The 20,182-nt window shown below is 34.5% G+C and overlaps 1 protein-coding gene across 4 annotated transcripts in view; it reads left to right on the plus strand.

The window, feature by feature from the left end:
• The window catches only part of PLPPR4 (phospholipid phosphatase related 4), a 42,121-nt gene that overhangs the window by 10,967 nt on the left and 10,972 nt on the right, over positions 1-20,182 (plus strand). For 3 of the 4 annotated variants that reach the window (XM_069480199.1, XM_069480197.1, XM_069480198.1), the window contains exons 2-3: positions 11,993-12,178; positions 18,554-18,683. In XM_069480199.1, coding sequence (XP_069336300.1) covers positions 11,993-12,178; positions 18,554-18,683 — 316 coding nt within the window. Of the gene's footprint in view, positions 1-10,065; positions 10,128-11,992; positions 12,179-18,553; positions 18,684-20,182 lie in introns of those variants that run through there. The other variant, XM_069480200.1, reaches the window with a different exon arrangement.

Genomic DNA, 20,182 nt, shown 5'->3' on the forward strand with positions numbered 1-20,182 from the left:
ATATTTTTTGATATTTAAGTCTCAGACTATGTGGTTGTTTCACAGACAATATTGGTTCTAGTGTTTTTAGATGGCTGGACCAGGAGATAATTAAGGAAGAATGTTTTTATTATTTATTTTTTAACTCCATCCTCTAGAGCAATGTACATAGCAGAGAGCAGATCTTAATGTCTCAATAAATTTTCAATGCATTAATTGTTGTGTTTGTCAAGAAATCTAGCAACTTAATGAAAATAGGGAGACAGCACTTGGACTGAACTTCAGCTTTGGCATTGGTCTTGGCCTCAGTATTCTCTGGCTCACTCTAAAGGCTAGTGGTCGTTTCAGTCCTATTCAGAAAAGGGGGAAGAAATTGCTAAGACTTCAGTGCACAGATATATGTTCTAACATGATTAAAAAGGCCCAAGTGCAGCACCTCCTAGAAGATGCTTGCTCTGTGGGGCTATAAAAAAACATAAAGAACTGCTCATTTCAATGGCCCCAGTTCACCAGATTCAAAAGGCTGTGCTCCTTCCTCCACCACCACCCCTTCACCTTTCTAAGATTTCAAAGGTCAGTGTGGCAGAGTAAGGAGAGAGGAGTAATAGATGTCTCACAGGGCATGACCCCAAGAAGCACAAGGACCTTGGTGAGTGGTGCCTCAGTTCCACATTCTTTCTTATGTTGTTTCTTCATTTTCCAGGCCATGTTAAAAAATCACAGAGGTGACAGTAATTTACAGTCTAGGCAGAAGCTGTTTAGTATAACAGAGGGGCAGAGACTGAGCTGGGGCAACGAGGCAAGAACTTCCCCTTCTCTAAGAGCAATATGGGGCTGCTTAGCTGCACATACCAGAGGGATGGGTTGCCAAAATCAGAGACTGCTTAAAGCTTAGCATAATAGCAAGGTTGCATGAATCTCTAGTGGATGGCTGTTCATTGAAGTGGGTAGGGAGATTGGTTATAAAACTTCATTGGTCACAAGCCTGATTAAATATCTCTCCAGCTTAAAGATCTTTCCATTCTATTGGGCCACCTGCCACAGATTTGTGCTTGACACCAGGTGAAACTGTAAGTTTCCCAAAGCATTTTAAATATATGTATACACACACATACACATATATAATTATATATACACATATATAATTATATGTATATATTTAATATAATATATGAATTTCAATTTATATATGTGAATAAAACCTCATTTAGTCTCGATTCAAACCACTTACTTTCCCAAATTTTTATGCTTGTCAAGCAATTCAACAGTAGCTAGATTTATTCACTTAAGTCTTTAGTAATAAAAGGTGTTTCTTTGTCAGATGTACTTGAATCTCATATTATTTTGCATTTGGTTTACGTATATCGTCCATCTGACTTTTTGATGCATCTTACAGTGAAATACATAACACAATCCTACTTAATTTAACTAATTTAATCACAGCATTAGGATGTTAAAAAATAAAATAGTAGTTATTAATGTCCCACGTTTGTACGTCAACTTCATTATCTCTTTAATGCGCACCGATCCCTTTCAAAGATAACATTTAAATACATAAGGCCTTTGGCAGCATTGGAAAATTTTAATTTTGAGGAAGGACATAATGAGCACCTAACTGTACATCAAAGTATGTAAGAGACAAGCTTAGAGGGCGAGAGAGGCTTGTCATACAGTGTTAGTTTTTCATCTTTGAAATTAGATTAGAAATCCCTTCTTTGGATAATTAATGGGTCAAATAAAATATATCAGATACATAGTAAACACCCAGAAAATATTTATTAAATAAATTGAATAATTATACATAATAGAAAATATGCACTTTCATTTTGTTTAAGTAAAATGGTTTAATTACAAATGTGAAACTTTATTTTAGTAAACAATGTGAAAAAAATAATTTCAAAATACTGATGTGATGGTCTTAAATTCAATTATTCCTGTATGTATATGTCACTTGAGATCTCAAAATCAGAAATTTGCTTCTTTTATATCATATTTCAAATACAGAATTTTTAGTTACATTTCATTTAACTGATATTATTTCAATAGAAAATTTTTTTCCCTTAACTCCTATTTTGTTTGATATTAAGAAATATGTGTTGGACCCCAAAGGTACTATGTAATTTGTCAGATTATTTGTGTGAACATCTATATATTTTCTCTATATGAATAAAACAATCCTACTAATAGTGAAAACTTTATTTAATTTGAGTATATTAATACCTTACTTTTTAAAAAAGATATCAAAAACATCATGCATGATATCATTCACTGCAGAAACTGTAGGGTGGCATTCACATTATGTAAAGAGAAAATGTTCTCTCTTTCACTTTTTTTTTTCTCCTTTGGCTATTTCTCAATGTCTTTCGGAGGGCATAGAAGTTTCTAGGAAGAGGAAGGCACAGTAGAAGTTTCTAGAAAGAGGAAGTATGTACAATAGTCGCAAACATGAATTCAGGAGCCAGATTTTTTGAGTTTGTAATCCAGCTAACAAGTTGTATGACCTTGCACAAATCATGTAATCTCACTGTATAACTCTGTACAAATAATGTAATCTCATGTAACCTCAGTTCCCTCATCTGTAAAGTGGCAATAATAATAGTACCTTCATCAAAAAGGTTTTGTGAATATTGCTTGACTTCAGACATGTAAAGTACTTTAAATGGTACCTGGCATACATTAGTAGCATTAAATTACTATTAGTACCCATATTTTTTAAAGTCAGCTATGTTTTGTAAGGGAAAAGAAATTATACCTGGAAAAAAAAGATTTAAAAGCAATTACTTTTAACAATTGAAATTCAGGTTATCAGCCTCAGGTCTTAGTCTCTGATTTGGTTTAAAGAACAAAATGCTTTCCAAGACAATGCACTTACTTCAGTGCCTATGTAAGAGGAACAATCTTCAGAACCTGAGGTTAAGGCTGGTGATTATAAAGCCTACTACACCAAGCCTAACGATAGATCAATATTCAGGTAATAAAACAGCCATTTATTATTTTAGACTTTACTGTTAGACCATTGAATGACTGTAATTAGTCCTTTTAGAACTATAAAGATGTAGTTCATATTCAGGCACAAAGACATAAAAAATCAGATTTTCGCCATTACACCAAATATATATATTAGGTCTGGTAGCTATTCTCTATTAATTACCATTGCTATTTGGAGTATCAGATTTAAGTTTTGTGGATTTTTAATGCTAACAAAATCATTAGAGTTCCAGAAATTCAAAGTAGGAAGCATTTTCTTGTAGTAGAAGTAAATGAGTATCTTTTCACTGGGGTATTTTTTTTAAAAAACTACACTACAGGACCGTACTTTTCACTGGGGGAATTTTTTAACTATGCTACAAGAACTGTCTAAACATTTGGCATCTCTCTTCACATCATCCATATATGTATTAATTTATTCTACATTGAGGACACCTACTATGTCAGGGATAAAGAGGTGAATAAGACAATTTCTCGGCTCTCAAAGGTCTTGCGGTCAAATAGGAGAGAACACAAAGGAACAACTTCCATCATGTATGACAATTGCTAAGATCAGGGCATTCGTTAGGGTCTCTCTGGACAGCCAGAGAAAGCGATCCAATGGAAGCACTAAAAGCAGTAAAACATCTGGAGCCTTAAGTGTACCCATTTTCTGTTATTATATATTAGAAATGTTTCACTAGGGAAGACAGAAGTGAAAATAAAAGCAGCTCATATTCAAAATATAATTAAAGGCTCTTAAGATATTACCAAAAACAAAATAACAATAATGACTTTGGAGCAACTGCACAAGGAAGAACCTTACAGACCTTGGAACACCATGAGGGATCATACTGAAGAGTATGATTTGAAAGTGCCTGCTGCCCCTTCACTCATAGTGCCCTCACACACACGGCCGTCTCTCACCTTCTGTCCTTTAAGCTGGCATTCTCACTGAAGCCTGGGGCTATCCTTTCCTGAAAAGCACTAGACTAGTGCCAGATGGTGACATGTGGCAGAATGGCAGCAGGGTACATTGGTGCACATGCTTCCAGGAATTTAACAGACCAGGTTTCAGTTGCAGGCCTTAGAAGTCAAGCATGCTGTTTAACATATCTGGGGCATGGTCTTTATCTTAAAAGTTATCTTAAAATTCTCAAGGAGGTTGTAAGAATTAAATTAGATAAATTAGGAGGAAATGTCTAAATTCAATAAATATTCTTTTCTTTATAGGTCAGAATAAAGGCCTAATAAATTCTACTGTAAAAATAAAAACAAAAAAAAGCAATATTCATGTTTGAGTGAGAAGGAAGAAGTGAATAGAGAAAGTGTTAAAGAATAGTTAAGAATTAAGAGCAACAGGATGGCCTTTTTCAAACCACACCTTTCCCCAACACCACTTGGGAATTTCAGCCCTTGTAGCAGTATTAAGGGGAAAAACAGGTTGAGAACCGTGAGCAAAGCAGTTTAGAGCACTCTTCCTCCACTTAGGCACCTGGGTAGGAATCTGGGTGCTCCTACTTGCTGGCTTTAGACTATTGTGTAATTTATGTGACCTGTCTCTGCCTCAGTTTTCTCATCTGTAAGTTGGGGACACTAATAGATACTTTATAAGGTATAGATTGAATGTAGCAATCTATTGACCTCAGTACATTATCTGGCACCTAAGTCCTCAAAATATGCTATGCATTGATTGTTAAGAAATTGTCCATGGTTTTTTTTAAATACTAATTTCCTGATTTCTTTAAATTAAATTCAGTAAACATTTACTGGATACCAAAAACATTCAAAGCACTGTGTGAATTTCAAAGTTCTCACTTTTAAGTACTTGACCTTAGGATAAGGGCAGGTAATAAACCAATAACTACACTCAAAGACAGACTAACAGGTACTTTGATAAATTTACACATAAAGTACTCATAAAGGTGAAGTCTTCCTTTCTGATTGAAGAACATGGGGAAGGTTTTAGGGAGAAAAAAAATTATGCAATTTCCACCTGAAAGAATAAATTTCATGAAAAATAAATGTGGAAATGTAAGGTAAAACAGAGACTAAAACATGTCTTTTTGAGATATAAGTATAATGGGAACACAGGCTGTGTTTCTGGGTTGGGAGAGTGGAGAGTAGGTAGAAAAAAAATTAACCAAGAAAGGCAGATTGAGGCCATATTATAAAAAGTTATAAATGTCATTCTAAAAAATGCATTTGATTTTGTTGTTAGAGGGGCACTACCAAATGCATGATCAGATGTGAATTCTAAAAAAATTAGTCTGGAAGCATTGTGGAGGATGAAACAAATTGTGGATAGAACAGAGATTTTATAAAATGTAATGCTTTATGTAGGGCAGTGACAGTGTGAAAGAAATGAGAGGATGATTCTTAAATCATCACTGTACATTGAGCATTTTAAAATTAGATGGCAACCTAAGAAACTCCTCATTTCACTGAGGCCCAGAAAGGTTAAGTGACTTGCCCAAACCCCAGAAGCTGGCAGAATGAATGAGGGGAAAAACTGGATTCTCCTGATTCCAAAGCCACCATTGGTTTCCCTCAATCACACTGCCCTGTTTCAATTTGTATCTATATATGTCATATAAGCGACATCCATTTTATGCGTGAAAACTAGTTTAGATTTCTAGACCTTGAATAATGTTACAGACTCATTCTGACCAGTTCTTTCCCTTAATGACACTACAAGTGTTAGTGTATTTTTATAATCTATATTTTTGAGGTTCTATGTAGCTAATCTGAATAAGCTACAATTAGGGTGAGAATAGTTTTATAAACCATAAAGCCTTATACTATATTATTAGTTATTGTTATTGTCAATCCTTGAAGGAAACAATCTGTATCAGCTACAAGGCAAAAAATACTATAGAATGTTACTGAGGATTGTGCTGTAGGAAGTAGAAAATTCCCTCATGATTGTGTGTTGACCTGTGACAACCTTCTTCAAAGCTACAGGATTTAATAAAATTGCTTTGATCTGCTCATATTTTTTCCAGTTTGAATTTCATTTCAGGATATTGTAATAATGTTTTAAATTTCACATTTTATATGATTTGGGGATATTCATAAAGATTGGTTCCAAGCCTCCCATTTTAAATTTGTTATTAATATAAAAAGTGTTCTTTTTTTTCTTAGATTATCTCTTGCATATGAGTGGTATGAATATACACAATTATTTTCTTTGACTTCTTGTGACATTTCTCATATCAAAACCAAAGTAATTTAACTTTGAAATTTCTCATGCAAGTATCCTTCAAAAGTGAAGATGCTGCTGCTTACATCACCCTGCACCAATGACTTGCAGCTTCATACCTGCAGCCTTGGACTCTCCCTGTAGCTCCAGACTGGCGTCTTACTCTCTTCATGACAGCTACACTTTAATAACTAAAAGACATGTCAATTTCAATGTTTCCAAAACCGAACCTTTGGTTCCTCCTACCAAAGTTTCTTCCCATCCCAGGAAATGACACCACTGGCCTAATTGCACAAACTCCAAATCCTTAAAGTCAATTTTTATTGTTTTCTCTTCTTCACTGATGCACCTATAAACAAATCCTGTCATTTCTGTCTCCAAAAACATATCAACCATATCAAGAATCTGCCAATTTCTCCCTGTTTCCAGTACTATACCCTAGTACAAGCCACCTCATCTCTTGCCCAGATTTCTGCAATTGCCGTGCATCCACTAAAATGTGAGCTTCATGAGTGCAGGGAGTTTTTTCTGGTTTACTGCTATATTCCTTACACAGAGAAGTGCCTAGCACCTAATAGTTATTCAATAAATATTTGTGAGTTTTGAAGAGCTTTCTAAATTATCACCCTGTTTCTACTTTTGACTCACTACAATCATTCTCAATCCAACAGCCAGAATGATCTTTGTAAAATACATTTCAAATCATATCACACCACTGCTTAACCCTCCAAAATGTTTCTGAACCTACTTTGAATAAAAACCTAACTCCTACCATGGATTTCAATTGTCTGTAAAATCTGGTCCCAAATCTGCCTCTCTGACTTCATCTTGTATCACTTCCTCCATTTGATTATGCTTTTTACCTGCTTTTTATATGGTTAGTTCTTTCTTGCTCGTTCAAGTCTCTGCTTAAATGACACCTACTCAGATAGGTCTTCCTTGATCTAAAATAGAATTCAGGCAATTAATTACCACAGCCCTCTTGTTTATAGCATATATTCTTTCTAATATTATTTTTATTTTTTTATCTGCCCTCCTCAACTAGCATGAAATATTCATGAGAATAAGGACTTTGTTTTTTTCTCAACTGCATTTCCAGGACCTAGAGTAAGGCCTAATACTAGAGGGCTCTCAATAAATATTTGTTGAATGAATAAGTAAATGAATGATCCATCAATGTCATATATTTGAATTGGCCCCGTGTGACCATGGTTCCCATCAGTTCAAGAGGATTTTATAGGGCTCTGAATTCACTTTGGCCATGAAAAAGGCAAAGAATCGAGCTGATCTGTAATACTATAGGCTGAGGGCAAAGGGAACTCTCCCAAATAAAAAGTAAAGCTTGTTTTTATTACCACCATGCTAAAAGCAAGTACGCTATGTGACCTAGACAAAATGTCAATAGAGTCCATAAAATATTTCAATAAATGAATATGTACTATAGATTTGTCTTTCTAAAATTGACATCAGAAAAATCAACATTATCTAGCAAAAGAGATCTTCTGAAACACCTTTCTTTTGCCCTATTCTCTAAAACAGTTCTAATTTTCTTTTTAAAAATTACTCTATTATTTTCACTTACAAGTTCTTAGCAGATGGTAACTACAAGAATCAATCTTTTCTTTTTGAAAACTTTTCCTAATCCTCAGGTAATTTCCCTCTCCTTTGTATTGCTGCATAAAAATAGCTAGGTTCATACTTTTCTCCTGGCTACATCATAACTAGAGAATAAAATTCTTAGTGCCTGCCTATATAGACATTTTAAAATCTCTTTTTAAATCTCATTTTCCAAATCTAATTTTAAATACAATCAAGTCTATGTAATTTTACTATGTGTACATTGATTCTATATGTATGCCAAAATTGGCACATACCACCTGTTAAATTTCTTACACTCAAAAGAAATTTATGTTGTTAAGCATTTCAAAAGATAAAAGATACCTCTGAAGACACGTATATTAAAAATAAACATTGTCATTTAATTCATTACACTTGGGTAGTAAAATACAGTATAGGAACACGATGTATGAAATTACTTACTTTCCAAATACAATAAATATTTTGTTCAAATAACTCTTATTAAAAAAAATTGATGTAAAAGACAGTAAAAAATACTTCTGGAAAATCAGAGAAATAAATATAAAAAAGGAATAAAAGTTATTCCTATTTTAAAAACAAATGAAGGTTTTGAAACATGCTTCTCCAGAAATATAGAAGATATTGATAGATGAGAAATGACATAACTGGAAAAAATTGTCAGTTTCAAGAAGGCTAATGTCTGAAAGGACTAATACGCATATCATTAGTGATAGAAATTATTTTCATTCATATGTCAATTTATGACACATATACACATGAATATATAACTGGAAGTCACTGTGATATATTATTAGTGGCAATATAGAAATGAGTAAGATTAGGCTCCTGCCTTAAGAAGATCTTAGTCTGGGAGGCAAAACAAAAGGCTAGACCTAATTTATAGCAGGTAATAAAGAGCAGTGTGTAAAAATTTCCTGAAAAGAAGTACTCGAAAATTAAAAGTGAGGAAAGTATTCTCCAAATTATTATCAAATAAGGCCTAATGAGAAAGATGACATTTGATGAGCATATTAATGTTAATAGTTATAACAATAACAATGCTTACTAACATTTATAAACTACTCTTTTTTCCATATATTGTTGAATTTCGCTTGGAATACCTCATTTTATCCTTTCAACTGTGTTGTAATGATGGGTACTATCAAATGTACTTACTTCATAGATAAGAAAACTGAGATTTACGAAAAACATTTCCAAGGTCACACCAGTAGTAGGAAGTGAAAGAACTGATATTAGAATCTTGTAGGTGCCTTGAAAACAATAGGACTCCATTGGTTTTACTACACTTGTAAAATTCTGTGTCCTTCCCAATTTATACACACACACACACACACACACACACACTAGCAATAGCACATTTGGTTATATCTTCATTGGCACGGTTAAGCAGGTTCCAAAGTAATCATCCACAAAATTCAGTGGTGAATGTCTCTACTAGGAAAAATTTACTTTATTTTCAGGTTGGTCTTATTGATAGAATTTTGCCCACTTTTCTGCAGAAGACATCAAATTCACTTTACTGGGACATCAGTATTTAAAAATGAGATGATCAGATCTTATTTGGGTGGGTATTAAAGATCACAGATCTGATTCCCATTTTCAAAGTACATGCAGAAGACCCAAAAAGGCATCCAAGAAAGAGGAAAGAAAGTGGATCATAAAATCTGGTCCAAAAATAAAATATTTTATATTCAAATAAATAGAGGAGATCCTTCTGAATTTATAGAAACTATACATTTAAGACAATTTCTATTTATACCAAGTGATATGTATTTTTAACTAAAGATTTCCAAATAGAAACCCTTAGTTAAACAAAACTTTGAGCTAAACAGTATCTCCATTAATTGATGCTACTTGTATTCCATTATCCTAACCCTCTATTCCGACTTTTGGAAAAGAAGCATAGAATAGTGGTCATGGGATATAAGACTTAGGAACTAGATCCATGGGTTCAAAATCCACCTCTGTCACTTATTATCAGTGACGGCTTATCCATCTGCAAAATGAGGATAATAATAGCACTTATCTTATATCACAATAGAAAGTTTTAAGCTTAATTAGTTAAAAATTAATAAATCAAATTAATTAAAATTTCTAAAACAGAAAATTATCTGGCACATAATAAAGTACTATATGAAGTGTTTTTTAAATTAAAACTAAAATATATTTATACAGATTTAAGTGGAAATTTCAATCATGTACATGCACCCTGGGTTGCTGATTTATTCATCAAGACTGAAAGTCATTACTCCTTCAGGAGAGTGGAATAGTGAGGAGAAATTATCAGATATTTGACGTGATCAAATGATTGTGGATAAGAAAAATGTGTTTTTGATGTACTTTTTGTTCTCTGAAAAGCATCCATCTGAAAAACAGAAAGGTAATGCCATATTAATCACCATACATTAGTAATTTTTCCAATAAACCTAATTCTCATCTCATTACAAAAAAGAACTCTTGGGAATAGAAGGCAGAATGCTGTCTTATAAATTTATTTTTTTAAAACTAAACAACCAGAAATCACGGGTAGTCCATAATGTCTTTATCAAAAACCTTTCCTGTTTGTTTGAATAAATACTGTGTCCTTCACAAGTAACAAAGCTTTAAACTAAATAATTCTTTCAGTGTCTGCATTTTCAGGTTCTGAAAGGTCTGGCCTTAGGCAAAGTATTCCCGATATTTTCTCTTTAGCTGAGTGTAGGTCTCTCACTAAGCTTATGTTCCTTGATGGCCAAGTCCATGTCGTGTTTACTGTCCTCTGACTGGCACCTACATAATGCCTGGCACATTAGAGGTTGAATCAATGAATAATTGAACACATAAAGTCTACACAAAATCTAGAAAGTACATTGTACGATGTGTAAAGTTTAAAGTTTGCATATTAAACTTACTTCCATTGTGGCTAACATTCTTGTTAAATGTCTCCAAAATGTAAGCCCCTTGTAGTTTCTGGGGGAGGGGTCAAGTAGTGCCTGCACATAGAGGTGGTATCTGGGGGGACAAATGAGCTATGTACATACTTTCTATAACACAAGGCCACTTATTTTCATTTGCGTAACCTGCCCCTACCTACTGAAGTGCTTACAGACTTCAGTGTACTTTGTAGCCCGTTTAGGGTGACCAGACGAACAGATGACACCGAGTGAAGTTAGAATTTTAGATAAACAATAAATAAGTTTTAGTATAAATATTACATGGGACATACTTATACTAAAAATTATTCATTACTATCTGAAATTCTAATTTCACTGAGTGACCTGTATTTTTATTGGCTAAATTGGATAATTGTAGTCTAGTTATTGTAATAAATTAAGGTTTACTCATTTATTCAATTAGTTATTTATCAACAAGTATTTATTGCTTCATTACATTATTAAATGACATATTGCATGCCTACTTTGTGCCAGGAACAATTCTATGCAATGAGGACTCAGCAGAATCTCACTTCATGAGCATTTATTTCAGTGGGAGATCAAGGAGAGATGAAAAATAAATAAGTAAAATGTTAAATTGGCAAAGTAATTTCAGTTGATGATAAGTACCATGAACAAAAATCAAGCAAGATAAGGTAGAGAGTGAAGAATGGATCAAGGGCTACCTTAGATAGAGAGTGCAGGGAGGTATCATTAAATGATGAAAAGAAGTCAGTCATGTAAAGAACCAGGGAAGGAACATAAAAGGAAGAGGAACAGCAAGTACAGAGGACCCTAGGCAGAAATGAATTGTGTTGTTACAGGAAAGGAGTGAAGACCAATTGGACTGTAGTGGGCTGTGGCTAAAGAGTGGTAACGACGTGGTACAAGAAGAGTAAGCAATGGAAGCAAGAGCCAAAGCATGCAGGGCCTTGCGACCATGGTATGACATTCAGATTTTATTCAAGTAGAATAAGCATCACTAGCATGGTTGAGGTAGGGAGCGATGTGATCTAAAATACTTTTACAAAACCACTTGGAATGCAGTGTGGAAAATGGATGGGGGGGAAGGGGAGGATAGGAGTGAAAGGGGAGCAGCAGTTAGAAGGTGAGGGGTGACAAAGGCTCATAGCAGGCTAGGACAGGGCTGGGTGAATTGGAGATCTATGTAAGGTAGAAGCAATAGTATTTAGGAATAATTTTTAACTCTGAAAGCAGAGAGGTGTAGTGAGAGCAGGGGAGAAGGCCACCTGTTTTATGCATCAAAATGTTCTGAGCCTATATATGTCTGGTATATAAGAATAAATTGATCTTCTATGTTTTTCATTCTCAGTTGCCTATATTGGCATCATCGGTGGTTAGCCTCTATTTCCTTGAACTCACTGATGTCTTCAAACCTGTACACTCTGGATTTAGCTGCTATGACCGGAGTCTTAGTATGCCATACATCGAACCAACCCAGGAGGCGATTCCATTCCTCATGTTGCTAAGCTTGGCTTTTGCTGGACCAGCAATTACGGTAAGAATCGTCCCCCAAATTGCATTTGTCAGTCTCAGAAAACTAAAAGTGACCACATTTGTATAATAAATGGGTTAAAAGCAAAGAAAAGGTGGACTCTAAACCTTGAACCAGAAAGACCATGTCTTTGAGATATTTGACAGCATCAGGCAGAAATAGCTAATAGCTTAAAATTATTGGCATTAAAAGTTAAAGAAGATTATATGATTTCAAATTTGATTGATCCCTCATGTTTACTTTTATAAATCATTATGAAAAGTTTTGTAACTGTATAACTGTCCTTGAATGGCTTTTTTTTTTTTTTTTGACAGAGTGTTGCTTTGTTGCCCTGGCTAGAGTGAGTGCCGTGGCGTCAGCCTAGCTCACAGCAACCTCAAACTCCTGGGCTTAAGTGATCCTACTGCCTCAGCCTCCCGAGTAGCTGGGACTACAGGCATGCGCCACCATGCCTGGCTAATTTTTTCTATATATATTTTAGTTGGCCAGATAATTTCTTTCTATTTTTTTAGTAGAGACGGGGTCTCGCTCTTGCTCAGGCTGGTCTCGAACTCCTGACCTCAAGCGATCCACCCGCCTCGGCCTCCCAGAGTGCTAGGATTACAGGCATGAGCCACCGCGCCCGGCCCTTGAATGGCTTTTATGACATTTCTTACACACTTCCCAATTAGCATATTTCTCATATGTGTGTTTGGTATCTGAAGCCCAGAAAGCTGGGGGGAAAAAACAAATAATTATATAGCCAACAGACTTTCTTCTCAAAAGTGTATTTTAATATCACTCACAGTTTCATTTTTTACTAGATTATCACTTATTGATTGTAAGTGATGAGCATCAGCAATTGCAAAGTAAAGAAGTCAAAACTCACATTCTAGCCAGGCATCTGCACACACAGATAGACACACTCAAAGAACAAGGTGCTTTAGTTTTAATATTTAAGTATTTAAACAGTATTATTAAGGTGATGCATATCGCAGTTATTCTGATTTGATCTTTATGCATTATATGAATATATCAAATTATCACATTTGCCCTCAAAATATGTACATTATGTATTAATTAAAAAATCTAAAATAAATAAATAAAATATGTACATAAAGAAATGTCCTAGTCTACTGGAAGTGACTTAAAAACATAATTAATTGCTTTTATGTGTTAATACACATTATGAATAACACGCTTTTAGATAAATCTATTGATAAATAAAACTAGCCAACCTTTTCCACAATCTCTTCTGCCTCTAGAATACTATCCAAAGGACAAGAAACATGTTTCAAGGGTAATAACATTTATTTCTACCAGTAAGAGCTCTTGTGTTGCTTTTATTATGCTCATGAATGTCAAAGGAAATAGTTATTAAATTAAAACCTGTATTTGAATGGAGTTTTTACAGGATATTCTAATTAATTGGCCTATTCAGGTTCAGTACAACAGAAGTTTTAGAAAAGCTTCTGCACAGATATTCTAAACTCTATACTTTTATAAAGCTATGGATTTTTTAAAATTTTCCTTCTCTTATATTAAATAATCATAACATGCTAATTACACTATAAATAAGTTATATAAAATATTCTCAGAAGATAAAATTGGAATTTAATTTCCCATAGAACTTTATTATATTTTTTTTATGTCAGCATATTACAGGGGTACAAATGTTTAGGTTACATATATTGCCTTTGCCCCACCCAAGTCAGAGCTTCAAGCATGTCCATCCCCCAGACCCATTAGGTCTGAATAGGTCTCAAAACACTTTGTAATTTAATGAGTTATTCTACAGTGATTCCCAGGTGATTAGAACTATTAATGATGTACTTGGAAGTAGCTGAGACTCTGAGACTAATAAAACATTTTTTAAAGAGCAATATTGCTCAGAATAACAGCATTTTCCTGTCATTTTTCTAAAGACTTTTAACAAAAATCCATATCATCTATTCATTTGACCAGTGCAGAAAGAATATAGACTTTAAATCTATCACACCAGACAGCATTTATCCTAATTGGGGCAAAGTGTCCAAAATTATTATAATTGATATACTTGAAATAAAATAAACTACCATACAAATATTCATGACTGCTGAAAAGACTATGTTGATATTTAATCATGTATGTAAATAATTTGCTTTTTATATATCCAGAAGTCTTCCTTCCCTAGGGTATTTTATCAAGTTGCTCGGAAAGCAAGTTTAATTGCGGCACTCCCTGCCAGCACTATTTATCTCAGGTTGCACCTTTGCTGACACTGTTACATGTCCTGGGGACAATGACCTTGGCCTCATCACTGTGTAACTGCTTCTGTTGACTCCCTCATTTCCCATAATAAGTTCTCACTATGCAGTTTAGGGATGCTTTCTGGGGGATTCAGGATTGAATCTTTCTTTCTCAAGCCCTGAAAACTGAAAGGGGAAATCCACCATGGCTCCCTTCTACAAAGCTGACCTGGGAAGCTCAGTGCCAACTCCTTCCACTAAAGCCCTACTCAATTCCCAGGTCTCCACAGGCCCTCCACAGCTGCCATGTGCCTCTTAATCAAAGGAGAGACAACTAGGGAGCTGTTTACACCTTGGAGTCCCTAATTTCCTCATATCACTCAATGATACTCCAGGATGTCGGCATTTTTTTCTGCCATGCTGGTTTCATAGGTTATGGGCAACCAACTCAATGTTGAGACAAATCTTGACTTTGCTGAGAGCAAATACTGTATTTTCACACCTTTCTCTCCAAACACGTACTATACTTCTTCTAGATTTTGGTCTAATTTCATTTTTCCCTATTTTTTTAACACCTTCTCCCAATATATACATTTTCTCAATAGTAATCCTATAATGTCTGCAGTCATTTTTTTCTGGAACTATAATTTTGTCTCTAATCTTACTACATATATTACCCATCTAACTTCTTTTCCACCTCTTCCTGAAGGTGAAAATAACAGACTCTAATATCTAACTCTCAAGGATGCCATTTTCTTTTTTATCTTTATGGTGAAATAAACCTGTTCCAAAAATAGAGAGGGAGGCAGGAGGAATCCTTCACTTGGAAATGGCTTTCAAGAATGCACTTGTGTGAAGAGGGGCTTCCTACTGTTACCATCCACATGGAGGGAAGACAAACCAAAACCAAAGATCTCACATTAGCAATATTCTCCAAAAGGACCTTCATATGAATACAAGGAAGAGCAACTGATTTTTTATTCAGAATTTAAACATGAATCATTTAGGGTTTGCTTCTCAGATATTTTCATGCTTTGAGAGATGTTTAAAAATAGCTTGTCTTCATGATATTGTACATGAAACTGGAAAAATGCCTTTCATGTCTGTGAAATGCATATTCTTATTTCTCTGAAATTGCCCTTAAATTGGAAAATTTCTTCCTTAATATTCAGTTTTCATTTATTTTAGAGTGGTAAGACAGGCATTTTGTTTATATCCTTCGGAAATTATTTCTCAGAGAAAATAACACAAAATATCTGAGTTTATCATAAATCTGCATGAAGTCTATGCAAACAGAAAAACTATGTAGTTTTTATTCTCAGAAAATACAATTTTATTACATATTATTAAAGAATGAATACATCCAATTTTATAGGAGAATTCTATCAGAATTTAATTATAGTTCCCAGAGGGTAGCCTTAGCTTTAGGCTGCACAATCAACATGCAAAATATTAAATGTGTTGTGGCTTTCGAAAGACATTCACTGGAAATTTAAATGTTGAAGATGCTGTGATGAATATTATAAGGTTTTTGTTTTGTTTTATTTTACAGGAAAGACTTTTTGGATTGTAATTTCTCCCTATGTTAACTATTCCAAGGGCAGTACCCTTAAAATAAGTAGTATATTTCCTCTCAAAATCTCCCCAAAGTAGAGTCATTAAAATATCTCTTCCCAAAACCTGTCCCTGATATTAGACACACACCAAAAAATTGTATTGTGTCTTTTCAGGTCTGGGTACAACACAAAACAGAGACTGTGAAAAGATACTTGTCATAAACTACTTTCTGTTTGCAAATGGCAACAGCAACAGATAATTTTATTATCAAAACCTGAACGTTGACACCATACTGCAGTACAACACTGTGCCTTTCAGAAGGGGGAAATAAGCAGGAGTATTTGGAAATGCGTTAGGAAGCATCACCCTTTCCCCTGAGGAGAATTCTATCTTTAAGCAAATTAAATCATTTTGAAAATTCGTGCAATGACATATAGATTGAGGTTAAGTGAATAGAACTGTAAGGAGAAAATTAATGTGCTCCTTAGTGGGAAGGATAGTTGGGTGATGTCAAAAAACTGACAAGAAACCTCTATCCGTGCTACATAATCAAGCCAAATAGTGTTGATACACTCTCTTGACATTTGACTTCTAAGCATATTAAAACAACTAACATAAAATTCCTGAAATCTCAAGGTCATTTGGGATAAACACTGTGATGTCGTATAAGACACATTTCCCTAATAAATAAATTGTACAAATTATCTGTACAAATAAATTTTTGTATAATTTAGCACCCATAGACAAGATGTGAATCATTAAACATATAATTGAAAAGAGAAAAACACAATTATTCACAGAATTGTTATTGAAGAAGTGAAGATGAAATCAATCTCTTTCAGCTGTACAGCAATGTATTTCAGGAATAGTGGTTAATTTTCTAAAAATGATAAATTTGAAATAGCCATTATATTATTCTCTGTATTATGTCACGTCTATCTACACAGATACAGAACCTCTTACATTTCCAAGTCTATTTGAAGTGCTAAGTGTAGGACGATATTTTTCAGGAAGTATAAAAGGTTAATTCAATGCTCAATGATTTGAAATAAATTCCTTTTGATTATTTCTGTACTGATCAATCTTAAAAGAGTTTATCATGCCACATGATTTTCGCATGTATGGGTATGGGTAGAGTTCCATTATGAGAATTATTTTTAAAATTTTTATACAAATTAAGATTCTTTGCGAGTGTACATGCACCATATTACCTACAGAACTAAATATAACAATATATACATTCAAAGCAGAAGGCCATAGGCTTACTATCATTAGTTTTTCTTAAAAATCACTTTATAATTTTGAACACTTCATAAAATAAATTTTAAGATAGTAACAAGAACTGGAAAGTTTTTTTAGAAAATCTGTTTCAGCCCTAACCATGGCTGTAATCTTTACAGTGACATAATCACTTGCATCCGAGGGACTGTTAATATCCCATATAGCCCTACTTTTCTCAGCTCCACACATTTATACAGATAAACATCTAATTTGACAATAATCTCTTCGGTACAACAATCCCAAATATTTGAAAAATTTTTTGCATAAATGAAACTTATAATTTTAAATCTTGCTTCTATGTATAGCATAATTAACAAGCGAAATGCCTAAAGTATTCAATAGTTAGCAAATGTGAGTCCCACAGTAAAGGCCAAAAACACAAATCCACAGTGCTCAGCACTGTGCTACATGATAAGGATAAAAGGTAAATAAGAAATGGTTCTTCTCTCAGAGGGTCCTGGTCTAGTGAGAGACAATCAAATAAACAGTGTAATAAAGCTATGTTAGAGGGAAGGACAAGGTGCTCAGGAAGCCACATAGGAGGAGATATAATTCAATTTACAGTACAATAAAAAGGTTCAGTGAAAACTTTACTGAAGGAAATGATGCCTAAATAATATTGAGTTCCTTCGCTGATCTCGTGTGTCCTAAAATCCTGTAGCAAAACACACTGTTCCTTAAAATAGTCCTTTTAATAGTACAGTATGGTTCCCTGCCCATTGTAAACACATTGCCTAAATGTCTAATACCTAGGAAATACTACCCTGCTGACATAGATTCTCTTGTCATCTGCATTCTCCAATAAGATAGCCACTATCTACATGTGGCTATTTTGTTTTATTTAATTTTTAAATAATTATAACAATGAAATAAGATTAACAATTCAGCTCCTCATTTACAGTAGCTACATTGCCAGGGATCCATAGCCACATGTGGATAGTGGCTACCGTACTGGCCAGTGCAAAACATAGTTCCATCATCACAGAAATTTTTATGGGACAGCTACACTCTAGGTAGACCTTCCTAAGCTCCACACGTGCTTTCCATGGATCGATCCTTCGACTCAATCCAAAATTGGTTTATTGATCTAATTGGCCAGTACATAGGAATCCAGAAGACCCAACTAAATCTCTTTGCAGTGCCCTGATTAATTAGTTCTCACAGCTTGCTCAAATACTTAGGAGAAATTGCTTACACCTCTAAAGTTTTTAAAATAATGCATCTTTACTTTGATGATTGATGATGAGTTAAGAGATGATATATAATTCCTTTATACCTGTTGGTATAACGGATATACCAAGAGTTTTGCCCAAACACCCTTTTGTCTCTGCAGATTATGGTAGGAGAAGGAATCCTCTACTGTTGCCTGTCCAAAAGAAGAAATGGAGTTGGCCTGGAGCCTAACATTAATGCTGGAGGCTGCAACTTCAACTCTTTCCTTAGAAGAGCTGTCAGATTTGTTGGTAGGTGTGGGGAAGCACAAAGAAAGGAAATGTTGCTTCAGATAGAAATTTTGTATTTAATTACAGATATTAGGTCTCTAAAGCTATAATTTAGATGCATAATTTCAGTACATGAGTTTTGCATTACACGAGAAACTGTTAAAATGCCAAAATTTGGGTGTTGTATCTGAAATGTGTTATTTGCAGTTATGGTCCTTGTTTTGAGAGCTAACATGCCATGCATTTCAGTATATTGTTCTTTTAGCTTTGGTTGAAGTATTAATTTACTTTAAAATGGTTTCACTGGATCTGTTTTCAGTTTTTTAAAATGGAGAATAAATATTAAAAGGCCAATGTGAATAGATAACTTTGTAGAAATTACTTTAGCCAAACTTACTGCACATGGAAATGTCACCATAGAGTACTGCATAGTGGCTGTTTTTTCCCTGATTATAGCTTCTAACTTTACTTCCTGTCTTTTATGAGATCTAAAGAAAATCTATAGGCCTGGTTAAACAGCATCTGAATCAAACCAGTTTCTAAATATTCATCTTTTCTGATTAACATAGGACTATCTTAATGTTGTTTGAGTCATAGGCTTTTTTTAACTGAATTGAATAGTCACAGTGCATCACACCAACTTGAATGTTTTATATTTATTCCCAATAAATCAGTATAAAATTATTTTTACTTATAACATTTTAGCTTAAAAAAGGCAGCTTCATTGACTATGTAGTAGATAACTACATATTATCTAATTATGTAAACATATATAGTGAGCAAAGAGCTAGACTTCTAAGGATAAGGCCAACCTCCTCTCCCACAAGAGGAAAAATTGGATCTAAATCATGCCCCAGACTCTGCTCCACTAAGCATTTTCTTACCATAACTTTGAGATGGTAAGAAAACAATAGGCCACTTAGCAGGATCACAAACTGAGGCAAGGAAAGAAAACTCCAGGATATGTAGCCAATCTCAGAGAAAATTTCTCCTAATGTAACAAAATGCTGTGGACAAAGGGGCATGTACCTTCTCTGAAATGACTCATGCCTGGAAGAATGGTCCATCCCACCTAGAAAACAATGTTCCAATGCCTTCAGCAACCCCATCTTCTGTAGGGCTAGAGAGTCTCATTTTCCAAAGGTAAAAGTAGGTGTGTTTCCCTTTTTATTCAAACTCTCTGCCAAGACTTCACATGCTTCCAGGAATTAGAAGGTAGAAATAAAGTTTCTGTGTCATGAATCTCAGGCCTGTGGTTGGAGAAGCGATTGGGGGAGTGGTGGTTAGTTGACAGTAAGCAAAGGGGAAAAATGCAAAACAGTAATGTGCAAGCCCATGCTCTGGGTCTGGAGGTGTCTGCTGAAGAACTACCCAGGTGCTTCTCATAATGATTTCTATGAGCAACATAGGAATCAGAATCCAGGCCATCAAATCAGTGTGAATCCAGGGTGTCAAGACAACCTGAAGGGGGCAGGCAAGTTCCAGATCATGGGCCTGTGAGCAGAGAGCTAGACTCCCAA

This window comes from Eulemur rufifrons, chromosome 8, assembly GCF_041146395.1.
Source record: "Eulemur rufifrons isolate Redbay chromosome 8, OSU_ERuf_1, whole genome shotgun sequence".
NCBI classification, from domain to species: Eukaryota; Metazoa; Chordata; class Mammalia; order Primates; family Lemuridae; genus Eulemur; species Eulemur rufifrons.